Source organism: Carlito syrichta, unplaced genomic scaffold (assembly GCF_000164805.1).
Source record: "Carlito syrichta isolate Samal-C Ts95f unplaced genomic scaffold, Tarsius_syrichta-2.0.1 Scaffold301761, whole genome shotgun sequence".
Lineage (NCBI taxonomy): Eukaryota > Metazoa > Chordata > Mammalia > Primates > Tarsiidae > Carlito > Carlito syrichta.
This window is the reverse complement of record NW_007245857.1, coordinates 939,618-958,374: the sequence shown is the minus strand read 5'-3', so window position 1 is coordinate 958,374 and position 18,757 is coordinate 939,618. Positions and strand designations below refer to the sequence as shown.

At 50.0% G+C, this 18,757-nt stretch overlaps 1 protein-coding gene across 1 annotated transcript in view; it reads right to left on the bottom strand.

Annotated features, from left to right (window-relative positions):
* PHF21B (PHD finger protein 21B) overlaps positions 1-18,757 on the bottom strand; it is a 38,036-nt gene that overhangs the window by 16,106 nt on the left and 3,173 nt on the right. Inside the window, exons 3-5 of the mRNA XM_021710956.1 lie at positions 16,066-16,182; positions 12,312-12,662; positions 9,612-9,731 (exon numbers count right to left, since the gene is read on the bottom strand). Coding sequence (XP_021566631.1) covers positions 9,612-9,731; positions 12,312-12,662; positions 16,066-16,182 — 588 coding nt within the window. The remainder of the gene's footprint in view (positions 1-9,611; positions 9,732-12,311; positions 12,663-16,065; positions 16,183-18,757) is intronic.

Here is an 18,757-nt window from a genome sequence, read left to right as displayed (position 1 = left end):
CTCCCAAAGGCATGGGATTACAGGCTGAACCACCGAGCCCGGCTTAATGTCTTTTTCTATCCCAGGATTGCATCCAGGATCCCACGTGACACTGAGTCGTCACATCTCCTCAGGCTCCTCTGGGCTGTGAGAGTTCCTCAGCCTTTCCTTTTGTTTGATGACCTGGACAGGCTCGAGGAGGACTGGCCAGGTGTGTTCTGGAGCATGTCCCTCCGTTGGGCATTGTCTGATGTTTTTCTCATGTGTGTACCGGGGTGATAGGTTTGGGAGGAAAACCATGGAGGGAAAGCACCTTCTCATCATATCATGCCAAGGGCACAGACTATCCACCTGACTCACCACCGCCAGGGATGCCCTCATCACCTGGTTGAGGTGTGTCTGCCGAGTGTCCCCACTGTCACGTTCCTCTTTCCCCTTCCATATTTCCTCCCTGGAGGAAGTTAATGTGCACAGCTAACACATGTGAAGTTGAGAATTGGGCTTCACTGAGGCCGGGTTTTTTGTTTTGTTGCCACACAGATTTTTAAAAATGCATATGTAGTAAAATGTATCAATATTTTCTTGTGCAGTGTTTGGATTTCTGAATCTTGGCTAGAGTCTCCGAGGTTATACAGTGATTTGATATTTGATTTGGGTTTCATTTCCTTACAGCTTCATTTTTATGTTTCCAGTTTGGATCCATTTGGAATTGATTCCAGTGTCTGTGGTGTGACGTCTGGGTCCATTTTCCCCCAGATGGCTCCCCATTTGTTCCAATATCATTTATTGAAAATCCCATCATTCCACGGATTTAAGGAGGCACTTTGATCATAGAATCAATCACCACATCGATATTTGGGTCTATTTCTGGGCCTTTTCCTTTGCTCCCTGAATCTGCCTCTCCAGGAGCAACAGCCACATGTTTAGTTATCAAGACTTTACAGTGGATTTCAGTATCTGGAAGGATCAGAATCCCTTTACTGTTTCTCCTGTTCAAGTTTCCTTGGCTCTTCTTGCTTTTTTTTTTCATGTGACATTTTAAAAACCACCTTAGGTAGTTCTGAGAATGAAGAAATCAGTCGGTATACTTACTGGGATGTTAAAATTATAAATTAACTTAGGACATGATGATCATTTTATATTATGAAATTTTCCTACTCAAAACAATGATATGTCTCCCTTTTCTTCTTCTTCCTCCTCCTCCTCCTCTTCCTCTTCTTCTTCTTTGTCTTAGGGGGTTTTAAGTTTTTCCTCAAGTGGGTACTGAATATTTTTATTATGCTTATTCTTGACATTTCATCCTTTTGATGCTATTGCAAATGGAGTTGTCTATAAGACTTCTGATAGGCTGCAATGCGTTTCCACGAAGAGTAGCGATAGTTATGCATTAATTTGACATCCCACCGCCTTGCTGAGTTCTCATATTGTCTGCAGTTTTTTCGTCAATTCTCTCAGGTTTTCTGGATCATCTCAGATACTGTTTACTCCTTTCCAATTTTTACTTCCACCTTGTTAAAAATAGTACTCCTTAATATGTCAGTTTTTAATGATATTCTGATTCATTTAAAGTCCCAACTGCTAGGGATGAGATCATCCCAGAGCTCATGCCACCCCGGATCTTTCCCCCTCCCTTCTCCTCTCCATTTTACTTAACTCTTTTGTTAACACATTATTGGGGCATGGAATACTAAAGTCTATTCTGACATCCTTATCCTGTTTCTGGTTTACTCTCTAGTTACATGTATTTGATGCTTACGCCAGTATTGGAACCAAAGTCTCTCCAGTTGTCTCTTGGTTGCCTGGGGTTGGACCTCTAGTGGTTTCTCCTGAATGGCTCATGGCAGCAACATTTCCTGGGTTCCTGGCAGACTTGAACCTGTGCATCTGTGGCTTTTAAACTTGAAGGACAGCTTGGCTGGATATAAAATCCTTGGCTCATTCTTTCATTATCTTATAGATGTTGCTCTGCTGTATCCTGGAGTTGAATGCTGCTGTGGAAAAGCCAGATGCCGGCTTAACTGCTTTCCCTCTACGTGGCTTGGTGTTTTTTGACTGGATGCCTACAGGATTCTTCTGTTTCCACTGATAGTACTTTACTGGGGGTACGCAAGGTGGAACATTTCCCCCCTGCAAATCACATCGACTTTTCCTGGGACTCAGGGTCCTTTCAAGATGTAAAGTCTTTTAAAAATATCAGCTCATTTCTCTTTAATTTAATGTTATTTTTAATGTTATTTTATTATCACTTTTTGTAGAGACAGGTCTTGTTATGCTGTCCAAGCTGGAGCGCAGTGGCACAACCACGTAGCCACAAACTCCTGGGCTCAAGCAATTCTCTGACAGCCTCCCGAGTAGAGGGGACTACAGGTATGCACCACCATGCCCAGCTAACTTCTTAAATTTTTTGTAAAGATGGGGGGTCTTGCTATGTTGCCCATGCTGGTCTCGAACTCCTGGCCTCAAGTGATCTTCCTGCCCTGGCTTCCCAAAATGCTGGGATTACAGGCATGAGCCACCATGCCCAGTCTGTTAAATTCTCTCGACAGATGTTTCTTTAGTATTTATGTTAATATCTTTTTCGTTCCTTTACTTTCAACCTTTCTGTGTGCTTTGTATTTACAAGAAACATACAACTGAATTGTGTTGTTTTAGAATCTGTTTTCACTTCTCTATTTAAGAGTAGAAATGTACTTCGTTTGTATTTATTATGGTTACTGAGATATTTGGACCTATTTCTTCCTTTTTATTTTTATTTCCAGTTTCTCATCTTTTTTCCCCTCCTTTTTGGTCTTTCTGAAAGAAAAAAAAAGTGCTCCACACACACTGGTTTTTCCTTGCTGACTTTAGGTGATGTTTTGTTCTTTCTACTGATTAGCCTAAATATTCTGAGCATATGCTCTTAACTGTACATATTTCTAAGGAAGTCTAAAGTGATTTAATATTTCTCTCTTTCTCCCCAACATGACACCGGTCTTAGCATGTTCCATCACCTCCAGCAAACTTGTTATTGTTGCCTAACATTTTCTTTTTCGCTGTCTTGATAAACAAAGCTGGGTATTTGTTGCAGTCTGTCCTTAAACAGACATACCTAGAATCTCAGTTTCTGTATCCACTGCTGTTGCTCATGCCCCATTGCTTCACCTGTCTCCCTGCTGAAGCCCAGTTCATCTAGGGTTGGCATGTGGGTGATAAAACTCCTGGTCTTTCCATGTGCAAAATGTCTTTGTTTTGCCCTTGCTCTTGAAAAACAGCATAGTTAGGCTCGGTGGCTCAGCCTGTAATCCCAGCGCTTTGGGAGGCCGAGGTGAGTGGATTGCCTGAGCCCGCGGGTTCAAGACCCGCAACTTGGTGAGTCCTCATCTCTACGATAAATAAAAAAATTAGCTGGGAGTGGTAGCGTGTGCCTGTAGTTCCAGCTACTTGGAAGGCTGAGGCAGAAGGATCGCCGGAGCCCAGCAGGTTGAGGCCACTGCACTCCAGTCTGGGTGACAGAGACTCCAATTCAAAAAAAAAGGAAAACAGCATAATGAGGTATAGACCACTGAGCCGGCAGTGACTTTCCCTTGGCCTACCCTGTGGCTGGCCAGCTGAGGCTGCTGGACCCCCAGCACATCGGTCACTCCTCTGTGGGGAATCTGTGTGTTTGCCCAGGTAGATGCTTAAGCCTTTTCTCTTTGTCTTTGACAAAAATGTCTAGCCTTTTTGGAGACTAATTTTGATCTAAGAACTCAAACCCGGGCTCTTTAGCCCTGGGACCCTCTTCCAGCTCTGCTTCTCCACTGACCCCTCCCCCACGCCTTCTGCTGAGAGCAGGGAAACTTGGGATCAAAGTTCAAGTTTCTCTGCTTTCCTTTGGGCCTTACCTGCTCCTACGTACTTTTCTTTTACATGTTTGCATCTCTGCGCTACATCCATGGGGCCCTATTCCAAAGATCTAATTCTCTGTCTTCATGCTGGCTAGTAAGTTTGGGTTTTTGTTTTTTTTTAAGAGACAAGATCTCTGCTGCCCAGGCTGGAGCACAGTAGCATGATCATAGGTCACTGTAGCCTTGACCTGGGTTCAAGCGATCCTCCCCGCCTCAGCCTCTTGAGTAGCTGGGACTAGAGGCATGTGCTACCATGCCTGCCTAATTTTTAAATTTTTTATAGAGACAGGGTCTTACTATGTTGCCCAGACTGATCTAGAACGCCTGGCCTCAAGCAAGCTTTCTGCTTTGGCCTCCCAAAGCACTGGAATTATAGGCATGAGTCACTGCACTAGGCTTAGTGTTTTTTTTTTTTTTTTAAATTTCATCTAATTATGTTTTTCATGATTAGATCTTCAGTTTTCATACTGATCTAATCTTGTTTTATTTCCTTGATTTTTTGCTTCATTAGTCTTTGTTTCTAGATATTATGCCCTTTTTAAAAAAATTTTTTGAGCATTCTAAACATTTATATAATGGCTGTTGCTGGAGGATTTCACAAAATTAACTTCATCTTGAATAAATTCACATTCCAAATGTTGATTTCACTGATCGTCATCCTTGGCATTAGATCTCATGTACATGAGGACTCTATCCAGACTCTTTTGGGGCCCACCTTCTTCTTTGCTTTTTCTTTCCCTCCTGCGTCCCTTTCCCTTTCAGCAAGTCTGCAGTGGCCTTGGTGATGCTGGCCCTGGTGCTGGCCCCAGCACTGGCCCGGCTCCCCACGTTCAACCGTGGCCCCAGGCGCGGACTGCCTCCCAGACAGAGAAGGGCCTGCCTGCACTTCTCTTGCCCAGAGAACTCTGGACCCATGACCCTGCGTGAGCTGCCCTCTCCCTCTGGGTGGCCCTTGTCCGGTTCTGAACCTGGAGCCCCACAGCCTGGGGCATCGGCCTCGCTCGCTGCTGTGTCTTGGGACATAGCGGCACACAGCTGTATCTTTCTTGCCCCTGTCTACATTTTATCTGCTGTTGCTGTGGGTCTGGAGCAGAGGGGTCCATCTGAGTGAGAGCCATCCTGACGGGGTGTGTGCTTTGACGGATTTCAAATCAAGGGAGCGACTTGGTTGGTTCGGAATCCTGGAAAGGGAGAAAAGGCGTGGAGGAACACTCCGAGGGCCAGGGACTCCTGTCAGGTTCCACTGCAGGAGCCCAGTGGAGATATAAGGCAGGGAGATGGGCAGGGGGACGCGAATGGCAGGGAAGGATGAGGCACTTGCCCAGGGAGGCAAGGCCAGGATAACAGGTGGCCACAGCTCTGGCCTTGGGACGGAAAGGGTTGGGAGCCAGGAGCCCAGATTCTGAATGGGCTTATCATGTGGACCTGTAACTGTGTGTACATAGCTACCTCTGAGCCTCAGTTTCCTCATCTGTAAAATGAGCCTTAAGTCCTGCCCTGTCTGCTCCGCAGAGTCTACGGGAGGATATGGAAGAGAAGGAAGAGAAAGCACGGTCAGCTGTGAAGCTCGCAGCCACATGTCCCTGAGTCCCCAAGCTCCAGCTGCCCACTCATTTCGCAGGGGTGACACTCAGTGTGTGAATGCACACCTGGCACTGCAGAGCATCACGACATGAAGCATCCACTGTGAAATGCTCTCCCTGTGAGAATCCCAGGGCACACAAAGCGCCGGAGAACCTCAGCCTCACCGCAGCCCCGTCCACCTCCAGCTTCCACCTCTACGTTGCTTTCTTTGGTCTTCAATTTCTACTTATTGCTATAATTCAGTTGCCATTTTCTGTCATCCCTGAAATCGGGGATCCCAGTGGGACACCAGAAAGGCCAGTGACATTGAGGTCGGGGTCCTGCTGGGCTCACGCTGTTGCATTCCTCTATAACCTGGAGCAAGTCATTTGACGCTCTGAGCCTGGGGTCTGTCTGCACACCCTGGAGGGGACACGATCTCACTTGCAGGGGCAGCTGTGTGGGTTTAGCAGGCCAGCCATGCATCGGGAATCCCACATGTGCCTGCCACAAAGTGGGTATGTGGGGAGTGCAGGGGCTGGGAACCCTTGCCTTAGGGTCACAAGAGACTTTGGCTTTCCTGGTTGTGACTTGGAAGAGCAGACAAGCAGGTGTCCTTCAGGAATGAGCCAGGCAATCTCAGCCACACACACAAGAAAGAAACAGGTCCTTCAAGGAGGCTTTGACCTTGGTCACAGGAAGAGCAGAGCATACCGGAGGGATCAGCACTTTTTACTGATATCTACTCTGACTTCAGGAAAAGGATTTGTGTAGTACAGATATAGTACGTTGAAATACAAAATAAAGAAGAAAGGAGAAAGGAGGGACTGGGCGTGCTGGCTCATGCCTGTAATCCCAGCACTTTGGCAGGCTGAGGTGAGAGCATTGTCTGAGCCCAGGGGTTCAAGACACCAGCCTGGGGAACTTGGTGAGACCTCATCTCTACAACAAATCAAGAAAAATTAGCTGGGTGTGGTGGTGCATGCCTATAGTTCTAGCTACTTGGGAGGCTGAAGCAGAAGGATTGCCTGAGCTCAGCAGCTTGAGGCTGTGGTGGCTGTGAGCCTGCTACTGCACTTCAGCCTGGGTGACAGAGTGAGACTCAGACTCAAAAAAAATAAATAAATAAATAAATAAATAAAAAGATGAAACCTTTAGTGGCATATAGTTTAAAAAAAAGAAAGGAGAAAGGAAAATAAACTTAGGAAAATAAGGCGAAGCCATGTCATACGCCCTATACAATTGTTGGAGGTGAGTCCCAGACTGGGCTGTGAGCTCCTTAGCAGCCACAGCAAAGAGAGATGAGGAGCCAGGAGCACAGTCCCATGGCTCACTGGCTGACTGGAATCCCTTGGGAGTGCAGGGGCCCTGGAGCAGACGAGGCCAGCCTTGTGGCCCCAGGGCGGGCTAGTCATGGGGACCCTTTTATACCCACATTCTGCAGAGCTGGGGGCTGCGAGTGGGAAAACCAGGGGAGGAGGAGATCCCAGGACAGCGTCAGCCTCTTCATGACTGTCCTGAGCAGTCATTCTGGCTGATCTACCTGGTGTGGCTCCCAGCTCTAACCATCACTACTTCTGGGTCTCAGTGTCCCCATCTGTACAATGGGCTAACAACAGTCTCTGGCACAGAGGCCAAGTCTGAGCCATGCAAAGCACTCCGGCTGGCAGCAAACACTCTTCTAGGTGGTTCCATCGCATTCTGCTATTCTTCGCACATGCCTCATCCAAGAGCTACGGATGTGTTCTTCCCCACGATGTCCACGAGTCGTTCTGGGGCACCGGTAGACCCAACGTCCTTTCTGCTGATCTCCTGTGCTGTCCAGCGCAGCTCCGGGCTGGCCTCCCTCGGGCCAGGGTCATGCCTCTGCCTCAGGAACTACTGCTGCAGCTGGCTCACAAATATTCACTCATGCTTCTTCACAAAAACCCACGCCCCCACCCACCAACCCTGAGCTCCCGATGGCCCAGACAGTGCTGTTTCTTGGTCGCCGCTGCTCAGGCTTCAAGGGCTCTCAACGTGGACACTTCACAAACAGGTTCTGAGTCTGGCAGGCCTGTTCGGCGCAAGCTTCTCTGCCCTCTTTTAAAAGAAACTTGACTGAGGGTTGTTACACCAGGACGTGTTGTAATTGCAAGTTCTATTTAAGTCATCACACATATTTACACTAATTATGTAGTTAGATGTAATTATACTAATTGTATAAATGCGCAATAATTGACTAAGATATACTTTGAGAGAACAAAGGGAAGCCACCCAGAAAACCTTCCTGAATGCCGAGGGTGCGCAAGGGTACCCATGGGAGAGCCAAGAGCTGACCCAGGGCCTCACCATGCACACAGTAGGCGCTCGGACATTGCCATGAAATGGAATGGATTGTTTCTCTTGAGACAATGGGCCTGGGGCCATAGAAGAGACTTGGTCCACATCGCAGCCTCCTCTAGCAGTTGACTTTATTTGTTCTGGGGCATATCAAAGGACAATAACCAAGTTGCTCTCCTGCTCAAAGACACTCCATGGCTCCCCATTACCTGGGGAATAAAATGCCACCTTGGCAGCTCACATTCAGATCCTCCAGGTTTAGGGTCCGACGTCTGTCCTAACCCTACGTTTAGACACTCTCATGCACATATGCTATCTGCAGGCCGACAGTCCAGCTGACGAGTCTGGCGTGCTGAGCCCTCCTCACCTCCGTGCTACTGTCCACAGGGGTCCCTTCCACTGACGTGTGTCCCCCCTGCCTCTCACCCTGTTGGGTCCCACTTACTCCTCCGGCCCCCGCCAACCACACCCTCCCCTGCAAAGCCTTCCTCAGCCCTTCCTGGAGGACACGTGGCTCTCCCCTCTCCCCTCATCGCCTGTGGCCCTAAATTTGGAACTCTCTGATGACACTTGACATTTTTAAAACCACATCAGAGTCCTTTGTAGCCATGCCTGTCTCTGGCTATAGAAGTGCATTTCCCTGGGGCGAGGACCACTTCTGCCCACATTTCAGCGTCCTCAACCTGTGGCACAGAGCCTGGCAGGGAGCAGACTCAAAGATGTATATGACAACTAAAGAAAGACATGAAGGGTAGACGATGGACTTCCTTTGATATGGACAGCACATGGGTGGAAAGGATCGTAGGGAGTTGCAGGAGCCAGAGAGGCAGGGGCAGGGCGCTCCCTTTGGGGTCCGGGGGTTCCCATCGAGGGCAGGGGGCTCCCTTTGGGGGCAGGACACTCCCAGTGGGGGCAGAACGGGCAGAGAAGGGCCCCTGGGGGCCATGGCTGAGCCGCATCTCGTGGGATGAAGGGGGGCACAGCAGGGAGGCAGAAGGAAACCAGTGGGAAGAGTCGCATGGAGAAAGGCCCAGAGGAGAGGAAACCGGGCTGGATCTGGCCCAGATGCTGAGAGGTAAGATAGCACACCTGCTGCAGGCAGCCACCAGCTCAGCAAAGAGTGGCTATGTGTCAGCGGCTGCCAGGGCTGCGTGTCCGCCAGGTACGTGGATGGTTCAACAGGAGCCTATGTATCCCTCCACCTTTGGGGGAGATGGTTTCATGTGCAATTTCTGGGGAGTTCTCTGGGCACGCAGGAGACGCCTGCATCTCCTGCACCAACAGGAGGTGGCAGCTACTTCTAAAGCGTCCAGGGTCCTCTCTGGCCACCTTCCCACACTGGTCATGACAGAGGGAAGCAGCAGGGGCCACTTCAGGGCCACATGCTGCCCAGAGGAGATCCATCCCCTCCCGGACTCAGGACCAAGGGGCCCGCAACCAGGGCTCCTGGGATGGGGCATGACAGCCAACAGTCCCTGCTAGGTACTGTCCGGGGTCTCAGCAGATGTCATTTCATGGCCTCCTCTCAGCAGTCCCGTGAGGGAGGAGGCCTTTCCATTCCCACTTCACAGCTGAGGGGACAGCTGTGAGCTGCCCAGGGTACCATGCTGGACACTGACTGTGCTGGACTCAAGTGGCGTAGAAGGGCCCTGGATTCTATGCTAACCACTGACCCACCCTGCCGTCCAGCCAATGCCTCCCTGAAAGGGACCCCTTAGTTTATGGGGTGAGAGTCCTCACCCCAGGAGCACCTACTGCACAGGGTGGCCGTGCCCGAGGCCTGTGAGGACCACCCCATAGTGAGACTGTCCCTGCTCAGGACAGTACCTCCTCCCACAGTGACCCCTGCAGGGCCTGGGCCCTCTAGCGAGGGTGCCTTACCTCGGGGTTCTCCTGGGTCGGGGGCCGGTCTTCCTTCTTCTTTTTGGTGGCCTGAGCTCCCTGAGATGGCTCCTCCGTATTCTCGGGCTGCGTCTGCACTTGAGGCTGAATGATGATGACCTGGAAGATGCCATGGAGGGGTGAGGGGGTAGTGATGGGGAGTGAGGGGTGAGAGAGAGGGCAGGGGTGAGGGAGCTGGAGAGGGAGGGATGGGGCACAAGGAGGGAGGGAGGAGTGGAGGGGTGGAGGAAGGAGGGGTGAGGGTAGCTAGGGGAGGTGGGCAGGGCCCCCAGAGCCAGGGCTAGGCACATCCTGGCAGGCGGGGCACCCAAGAGCAAGATGGCTCACACCACTTGTGGGTCCAGCACCCGACTGACCCTCCTGACGGCCTTTCCACAGGGAGGCGGGCTGCACGAGAAGTCAGCCTGGGTCAGGAACCAGCAGGCTCTGGGCTCCAATCCTGTCCCGCCATGTCAGAGCAGTGTGGCCTCAGGGAGGTCACTCAGCCTCTGAGCCTCAGTTCGCTCCTCAGGACAACCTTGGCAAGGCCTCTCTCCAGGGAGGCTGGGAGGGACTTGGGAGAGGTTGGCTTTTATTCCCAGCTCAGCCGCAGGTAAGCTGAGGTCAAGAGGGCTCACACTTGCTCCTCACCTGAGGCCATCAAGTCAGGGGGCAGAGAGGCAGGTACTTGTTCTGGGTCAGTCTGGCTGCTGCCTCCTGGTCCCCCTCAGGCCACTGCCTGAGACAGTCAAGCCTGAGCGGGGAGGGGGCGTGGGAATCATGCGCTATTTTTTCACTCTACCGTGCAAAAGGTGGGGAAAGAGATCAGGTTGCACTCTGGTCGAGCACCAACATCCAGGCTGAATGGACCAGACCACACTCTGCCTCGCCCAGGCAGCCCGGTCTTAGCCAGTCTTCCTCAGGGTTCAGGGGATAATCTGGTTTGATCAGAGTCTGACACTAAAATTCAGTTTGGCAACACCTCATCCTGCCCAGCTTCTCTCTGGCCAGAATCCCTTTCATCTGAGGCCTAGTATTTTATTTCTTTGGATGGGGAATTGGGAAAGAATCCTTATTTTTCGTGGATCCAAGGAAGAGGAATTCACTAGATCCCTCAGCCGGGGTCTGACCCAAGCTAGGAATTACTGAAATTTGTTGTAGGTTTTCTCCCTCAAGCACATGCGGTGACTATCTTGTGTATTCAAGGCTCCTGAACATGAAGAGAAAATCCATTTTTCTGCTGACTTAAGGGAAGTTCTTTCTTCTTTGTATCACATTTTAAAAACTCAAATTCTCCTTTCCATGTTCATGGGAAGCAAAACATTAAGATCTCCAATAGAAAAAAAGGGCAAAGAACATCCTTAAACAAGTCACACATAAGGAGATAGAATTCTTAAGAAGTATAGGAAGAATATTCAAGCTTAAAAATAGCCAAAGGAATTCAACTTTCAACAATGAGGCATTGGTGTGTGCCTGTTAAATGAGCAAAACGTCTAAAACGCCAACACGGAATGCTGGTGCGGTTGCAGTGAAACAGATACATCCTTTAGATATCTAAGCACCCCTTTCACATCAGGCTCCATCCTGGCCCATTCGAACTCCTCAGGCTTTGAGACTCCTTCGAGATGCCACCAGTGGGTGGGAGGGTTTGGAAGCACAACACTCCCAGAAATAAATGGGATGCAATAACGTGAGTTCACAAGACAGTCAAGCACCACCATCCAGGCTGGGCAAACAGAAGGCACCCAGCCACCAGCAAGAGAGGGGCAGTCTGGCAGACCCCAAACTGGGGACAAAGGAAAAGAGGTCAGAAAGAGGAGACGGCAGTGGTGATGCAGCCCCCAAGGCCTCGAACAGCACAACTGCCAAGAGGCTGAGAGGGAAACGGGCAGGGGATCTTAGTTCTGGTTTTATTGTTTTATTTTTATTTTTTTTGAGTCAGAGTCTCTCTCTGTCGCCCAAACTGGAGTGCAGTGACACACTCCCAGCCACTGCAGCCTCGACCTATTGGGCTCTGGCGATCCCTCCGCCTCAGCCTTCCAAGTAGCTGGAACTACAGGCGCACGCTACCACGCCCGGCCAATTTTTTTGATTTACTATAGAGATGAGGTCTCGCCAAGTTGCGCAGGTGGCTCTCAAACCTGCGGGCTCAGGCAATCCACTTGCCTCGGCCTCCCAAAGTGCTGGGATTACAGGCTGAGCCACCGAGCCCGGCCAGTTTTGGTTTTAAATCTTGGCAGGAAAGCATGGAAATTTTGCATTCGGGCACTTGAAGTGGACAGAAAGCCCTTGACCATGTGACTCCACCAGCAAGGGCAGGTCATCCACGCCGGGCTCTCTTCCAGCGGTTCACTCAGCTGCACATCTTATTAATTGGCTACTTATTCCAGTGAATTAACTAACACATTAGTTGATCAATGATTCCTTTTCCACTGGTATTAATGCATTCAGCTATGTTTTCTTTGATTCACACATTCATTCACTTGTTCACGCACGGGTTCACTGCCATCATCAATGTTCACACCCCATTCATTCGCTCTTGCTTCTACCCCATTCATTCACTTGGCCTCTGGATCATCCCGTCTCCCAGTGATTCATTCTGCCCAGGCCTTGTTCCTTTGGCTTCTCTTGGACGACGGCCCTCGAGGCCTCCCCTGTGTGGAGACGTGTCCTGTCCGGAGCCTTCTGGCGGATACTCACCTTGTTGTCGGCACTGATGAGGAGGGGCTGGACTTTGATGCTGTCGCTAACCACAGACACGGCGGTGCTGGGGGCCATGGCGGTGACATTGCTGGGGGCGGTGGAGATGATGGCGTAGGCCACCCCGGCGCTGCTCAGGGGAGAGGCGAGGGCAGCGGGCTCGGTGAGGGCTTGGGGCTGGCTGCCGGGCGCTGGCACATGGCTGACGGTGTTGTTGGCGGTGGGGAGGGCTGGGCTGGGGTTCTTGACGCTGACCACGGTGGCCTTCTGGAATGTTGGGGGCTGCTTGGGTGGCCGGTCCCGGCCCGGGGTGACGGGGAGGCTGTCTGGGATCAGAGTCTTTGGCCTAACCTGGGAGGAAGGGACAGGTGTGCGGTCAGACACACAGAAACATACAGGCATGTCTGAAAGGCACAGGGGAGGGGCAGCCCTGGCTCAGAGACCGTCCAGGTTCCAGATGAGGGGACAGCATTGGAAAGGGCATGGGGCTGCCAAGACCTCCCAGGGGGCAGGACCCTGACCCCGATGCCTCCCTTCTGGATTCGCACAGACCAGTCACGGAGCTCAGGAGGAGCCACTCTGGGTCCAAGTCCCTCCCAGCTCCACTCGGAGAAAATGGGGTGAGGGGTGGAGGATGGGAAGGCAGTGTCTGGAGGCATGAGGCCAAAGCTTGCTCTGGCCCTGGAAGTCCAGAGAGTGCTGCCCTTGGGCGGAGTAGGGGAGTCCCACCCTGCCAATTCTTCATCTCCCTCTGGGTGGGCATTGCCACTGTGTGCCCGCGAAAACCATGAAGCTGTGTGTGATTGACGTGTCATTCTCTAAGGAGTTAAGGTATATTGCTGGCAGCTGCAGGCAGCCACTGTGTGGTCCAGACCAGGGCTCTGGACAGTAGTCTGGGGCGAATCCTGTCTCCTCTGCGATCTCTGTGGTCTCAGGGACATACTGGAATGTGCCTGGGCCCAGGTCCCTCATCTGTGATGGGAACCACCTGGGACTGGAGTGAAAAAAATGCACAGTATCAGGCTTGCCCCAAATGTGGGATGTCACCACATCCCTCACCAGCATTCCTTCAAACCATCACACAGCCACCACCACAGTGCTGACCCTACACACTGAACCAGGAACACCTCAGTTCTCAGAGGAGGCCACCCCAACCCTGGGAGGGCCACACGAATATCACCTCCTTAGAGACAGGAGATGGAGGCTTGGAGACAGACCTGATTTGACTTTTCATCTTACCTGAGCCCCGCTGCGACCTTACCGTAGGGTAGGCATACTGGCCTATTCTACAGATAAGCAAACTGAGGCTTGGAGTGGAGAGACTTAGCAGATAAGAATGATGCTATAGCCGTTATCATCAGGGTGGTGGGACTTGAACCCAGGACCTCTGCAAGTCCATCTGGCATTAGTGGAGGTCACAGAGCACTGTGCTGGCCTCTTTATCTCCCCCCGTCCCTTCTTCAATGACACGTGTGGAGGGACTGGTCCAAGGCAGCTCCCGTGAGCTTCTCACCAGTACCTGGCATGGCGATGGACCTCTATTCTGGTGCCCCTCCCATCCCATCACAGTGGGCCCTAGGAAAATGGGCCTGCCCTCCAGTATCAGGGTCCTGCCACAACAGGTGGCGTGGCCAGCCTGGGTTCAGGTGATCCTGCCACTCTGTCCTCAGCACCAGTGGTCAGAACCTCTGGCCCCTGACACCAGGTTCATGGCCCAACCAAACACCAACACCAAATGCGGAAAACTGAGGAAAGAATCCTTCTGGTACTTGCTGGGTCTCAGCTGCAGTCACCGGCTGGTGACCTGCTATTCTCGGCCACTGGAGGACTGGCATGGGGGTGGATGAATGTCCGAGGGGTGGTCAGCGAGACCCCAGCTGTGGTGACTGCTATTCTGTGTTCTGTCGGCTCCTCCCTGGTCATTTGGGGTTTGCCAGTGTGGTCTGGCTGACCCTGGCCTAAGCCTATGTAACCCGGACTCAGGATGGGTGAGCCAGCCCTAATCGCAGAGGCCAAACACTGAAAATAAGCTCAACAGAGGCTCAGGGTTTGGCCCAAATGTGTAGTCCTTCAGCCTGTGTGGCCTGGAGATGTGTGCAGCCCCAGACCAGGAGGGCTCCAGGTCCTCCCTGCTCAGCCCTCACTCCTTTTTTTGCATCTGTGGCTGGCTCGGTCAGGCTGGCCCCATCACAGGCTGTCTATACTCCCCTTGAGCTTCCAGTGGCAGCAGCAGCTGGTAGCTGGACCCGGTGTACACTGGGACATTCTGGCCCTAGCTGACTGACCTGGAGGCCACCAGGCCAATGTCAAGTCCAGACGTTTGTGGGTAGAGGACAGCAAGGGAGAACCATGGAGTCAGAAGCCCAGGAGGCAGGAGGGCAAGAGGTAGAAGGCTGTGGGCACGGTCCAGAGGGAAACAACACTGATCTTGATCAGAAGCTTCTCCCTCAAGCCCTCCCTCGCTCAGAAGCCTCGCATAGCTCCCTACTACCCACAGGTCCTGACAAGGGAAACCTGACTCCGAGGTCCCTGAAAGGTCCCCACCGGCCCCTCCATCTCCCTTCCTGCTCTGGCCTCCCACTCTCCCTATGCTTGGGTCTGGTTCTCCTCACCACCCCTGCCTCTATTTCCCACCCTGCTCTCCCCTGGAGTGCTCTCCCTCTGAGGCCTGCCTCCCTCCATTTTGGCCTGCAACATCCTCCCACCCTGAGGCCTGGTTCAAGCACCACCTCCTCCAGGAAGCCTTCCTTGACTCCCAGGCGTGTGATGGGTCTCCTCAGGGCTCCCACCACCCCCAGGGTGTCCTTCTGACATGGTCAGATCACCCCGGATTCAGAGTATCTGCTTCCTTGTCTGTCCTCCCTCCAGATGCTGAGCCTCGCAGTGACAAGACCCTGTTGGATTCGGCACAGGTGGGCACCTGGGAAAGGTTGCCACATGGACGACAGTCACATGCAGCCACCTCTCACCATCCCCAAGCTGGGGGAATCTGTTCAGCCATGAATTCCCAGGACAGGCAGGGACTGTCTTCATCTCTGCAGCTGGCAGCCCCTGGCCAGGTATGGTGTATACATCAGGTGCTCAGCAAGGTTGAGCTAGTGGTAGTAAAGGTACTGGTCAATAATTACTGAGTGTTTGCTCTGTATCAAGCACAGTTATACATGCTTTGTTCTCTGATTCAACCCTCACAGCCAGTGATGGGCCATTCAGGCACCTGCATTCGTTCCTCTGCAGGTGAGACGCCTCAGCCCAGGAAGGTTAAGAGGCCAGGTGACTTGTCCCAAGATTGGAACCCAGTCAAGGAAGCCTGGGTGAGAACCCAGGGCCTCCAGCCAGTCAGTGCCTGAGCTGCCTCCTGAAATGAATCGCCTCGTCTAGAATTTCTCAAACTTTTTTTTACCATGACCCATAGTTAAAAATATATGTTACGTGTGACCCAGTACAGAAACAAGTTGTTCAAGAAACAATGCATATGATGTATCTTGATACCTCTATTTTAGTTTAGCCTAGATTATGCCATTTAAAAAAAAATTCTGGTCATGACCCACTAAATTGATTTCCCAATTCCTCACTGAAAAACCGGATCTGGTCCCAATGTCTCCATCGAAAAATGGGTGGAGGAGGCAGGAAGGGAAAGCGCCATCTGGGAAGGGACCCAGAGGGTGCCCACCAAAATCCTCGTGCTGAGGGGCTGCAGACAGAGAACACAGGGACAGATGGGTGGACACACCAGGCCCACCTGCGGGCTGCTTACCTGAGGTAGCACTGCCGCTCCTTGCCCGGCCAACCTCTGCAAGGAGCTGACCTGAGGACCTGTGACAGGCACTGCAGTGATGGTTCCCAAAGCCTGAAAGACAGTGAGAGGGTGGCACTGAGACCAGACACTGAGCTAAGACCAGACGTGACCCCCACCCCCAGCCTGGCCAACCAGGGGGTGGCTGCCTCGGAGACAGCAAATTCTACTCTTCCCTTTCTTAATTATGATTTTTTTTAAATCCATAAAAGGAACCTATACTTATTCAAGAAATTTTGGAAACCAGAGTAAGACAAAGAATAGTTCCGCCCAGGAAACAATCCTCCTTTGTTGCACACTAGCTGCCTCTTTCAGTCGATTCCTTATCTGGTGACACATAGAATTCCATAACCTGTTTTTCTACTTTCACCTAAGGATACATGTGAGATTTCCCACTGTCGCTACCATCTTCATAAATCACTCCTTCAATAGCTATGTAGTCTTCCATTTGGCAGACGTGATGTTATTTCCTCAGCCAGTCTCCTCCTCTTGGAAATATGAGTTCTAAACAATGCTGCAGTGAACATCTCTGTGGATAAAGCTATTTCTACATCACAGAGTGTTTCTGGAGAAGAAATTCTGAAAACAGGGATTAGTGATTCAAAACATAGGAATATTTTTCAGGCCCTTGATTCACATCTCTACTGGGTCCCTCAGGAGGGAAAGTGACTTTGGCATGGCATGGTCACACCAGCAGCAGGTGGGCACTCAGGATGGGGAGAAGGAGATGACACCCTCCTGAGGGTGGGCCCACACAGTATATAGGAGACATGTTTTGGGGTGTTCATTTGCCTAAAATCTCCTTTGTGGGAACCATCACTACTCACAGCCCTTGATGGAGGAGCAGTTCTACCTTATCATGTTTGTATCTATGAGCTGCCTGACAGGCACCCCTCGCTCAGATCCAGCCAAACCAGCGGAAGCCAGTGATGAGCAAGGCTCTCTCTTGAACTCAGATGCAAAAATTCTTAACAGAATGTCGGCAAATCAATTACAACAATAATGAAAAGGATAGTACGTCATAAACAAGCTGGACTTATCCCAGGAAAGCAAGCCTGCTTCCCCATTTGAAAGTCAGTGTAATTTGCTGTAATAACATAAGGAAGAAAAAATCATATGCTGACCTCAATAGATGCAAAAAAAGTTGTTAGAACTCATGAGTTTAGCAAGGTTGCAGAATAGAAGAACAGTATATAAAAAGTGATTATATTTCTACCCACTAGCCACCAACATTCAGAAGTTTAAAAAATGTAATGCCACTTGCAATGGCATCAGTAAGTAAAAGTAAGGAATACTCAGGACCTGTATGCTAAAATCTTTCAAATACTGCTGAGAGAAATTTTTAAAAACTTGAGAAAGGAGATATACCATAACTATGGAGTAGAAGTCTCAATATTGTTAAGTTTCAATTATCCCCAAATTGACCTACAGATTCAATACAACCTCATTCAAAATCTCAGCAGGCATTTTTTAAAAATAGAAATTGACAAGATGATTTTAAAATGCACATGTAATCATAAGGGACCAAGAATAGCCAAAACAAATCTGAAACAAACAACAAACAAAGGGAGGAACGTATACTACCTGACTCCAAGACTACTATAAAACAACAGTCATCAAGACAGCATGGTATAGGTCAAGATGCACAAACAGATCAATGGATCAGAACAGAGAGTCCAAAGTAGGCTCACACATATATAGCCAATTGATATTTAGCAAAGGCTGAACAGGCAATTAATTTAGTGGAAAAAGAATAGTCTTTTCACAAATGGTGTTATAACAAGGAGATTCCCAGACACTATAAGCAAACAAACAGAAAGAACTTCAGTCCATACCCCACACCATTTAAAAAAAAACTAACAACCCAACATGGATCAGAGACATAAATTTAAAGGCTGAAACTATAAAACAACTAGATGAAAACATAAGAGAACTCTTTGGGACTCTAGGTCAGGCAAAGAGTCTTAGCTACAACACCCAAAGCATATTCTGTTGTATAAGAACAAATTAATAAACTGAACTTCAACAAAATTAAAAACTCAAAATTAGAAAGACAGTGTAGGAGAATGTAAAATCTAGCACTGGGAAAAACCACACACTCAATCACCTATTTGACTTGTATCCAGCATATATAAAAGAACCCTCAAAACTCAATAATCTGAAAACAATCCAATTTAAAAATGAACACAATATTTGAACAGATACATCACTAAAAAAGATATACTGATGGGAAATAAGCAAATAAAAAGATACTAAAGATAATTTGTTGTTAGGGAAATGCAAATTAAAGTCACGATCATGTACTATCACACATCTATTCAGATGGCTAAAATTAAAAAGACTGACCAAATCAAGCATTGGCAAGGATGTAGATAGAGTAACTGGAACTCTTATCCACTGCTGCTGGGAACATTAAATGCTATGATCACCTTGGAAGACAATTTTGCAGTTACTTAAAAAATTAAACAACGAGCCGGGCTCGGTGGCTCAGCCTGTAATCCTGCGCCTTTGGGAGGCTGAGGTGAGTGGATTGCCTGAGCCCGCGGGTTTGAGACCCACCTGGGCAGCGAGACCTCATCTCTACAATAAATCAAAAAATCAGCCTGGTGTGGTAGCGCATGCCTGTAATTCCGGCTACTTGAAGGCTGAGGCG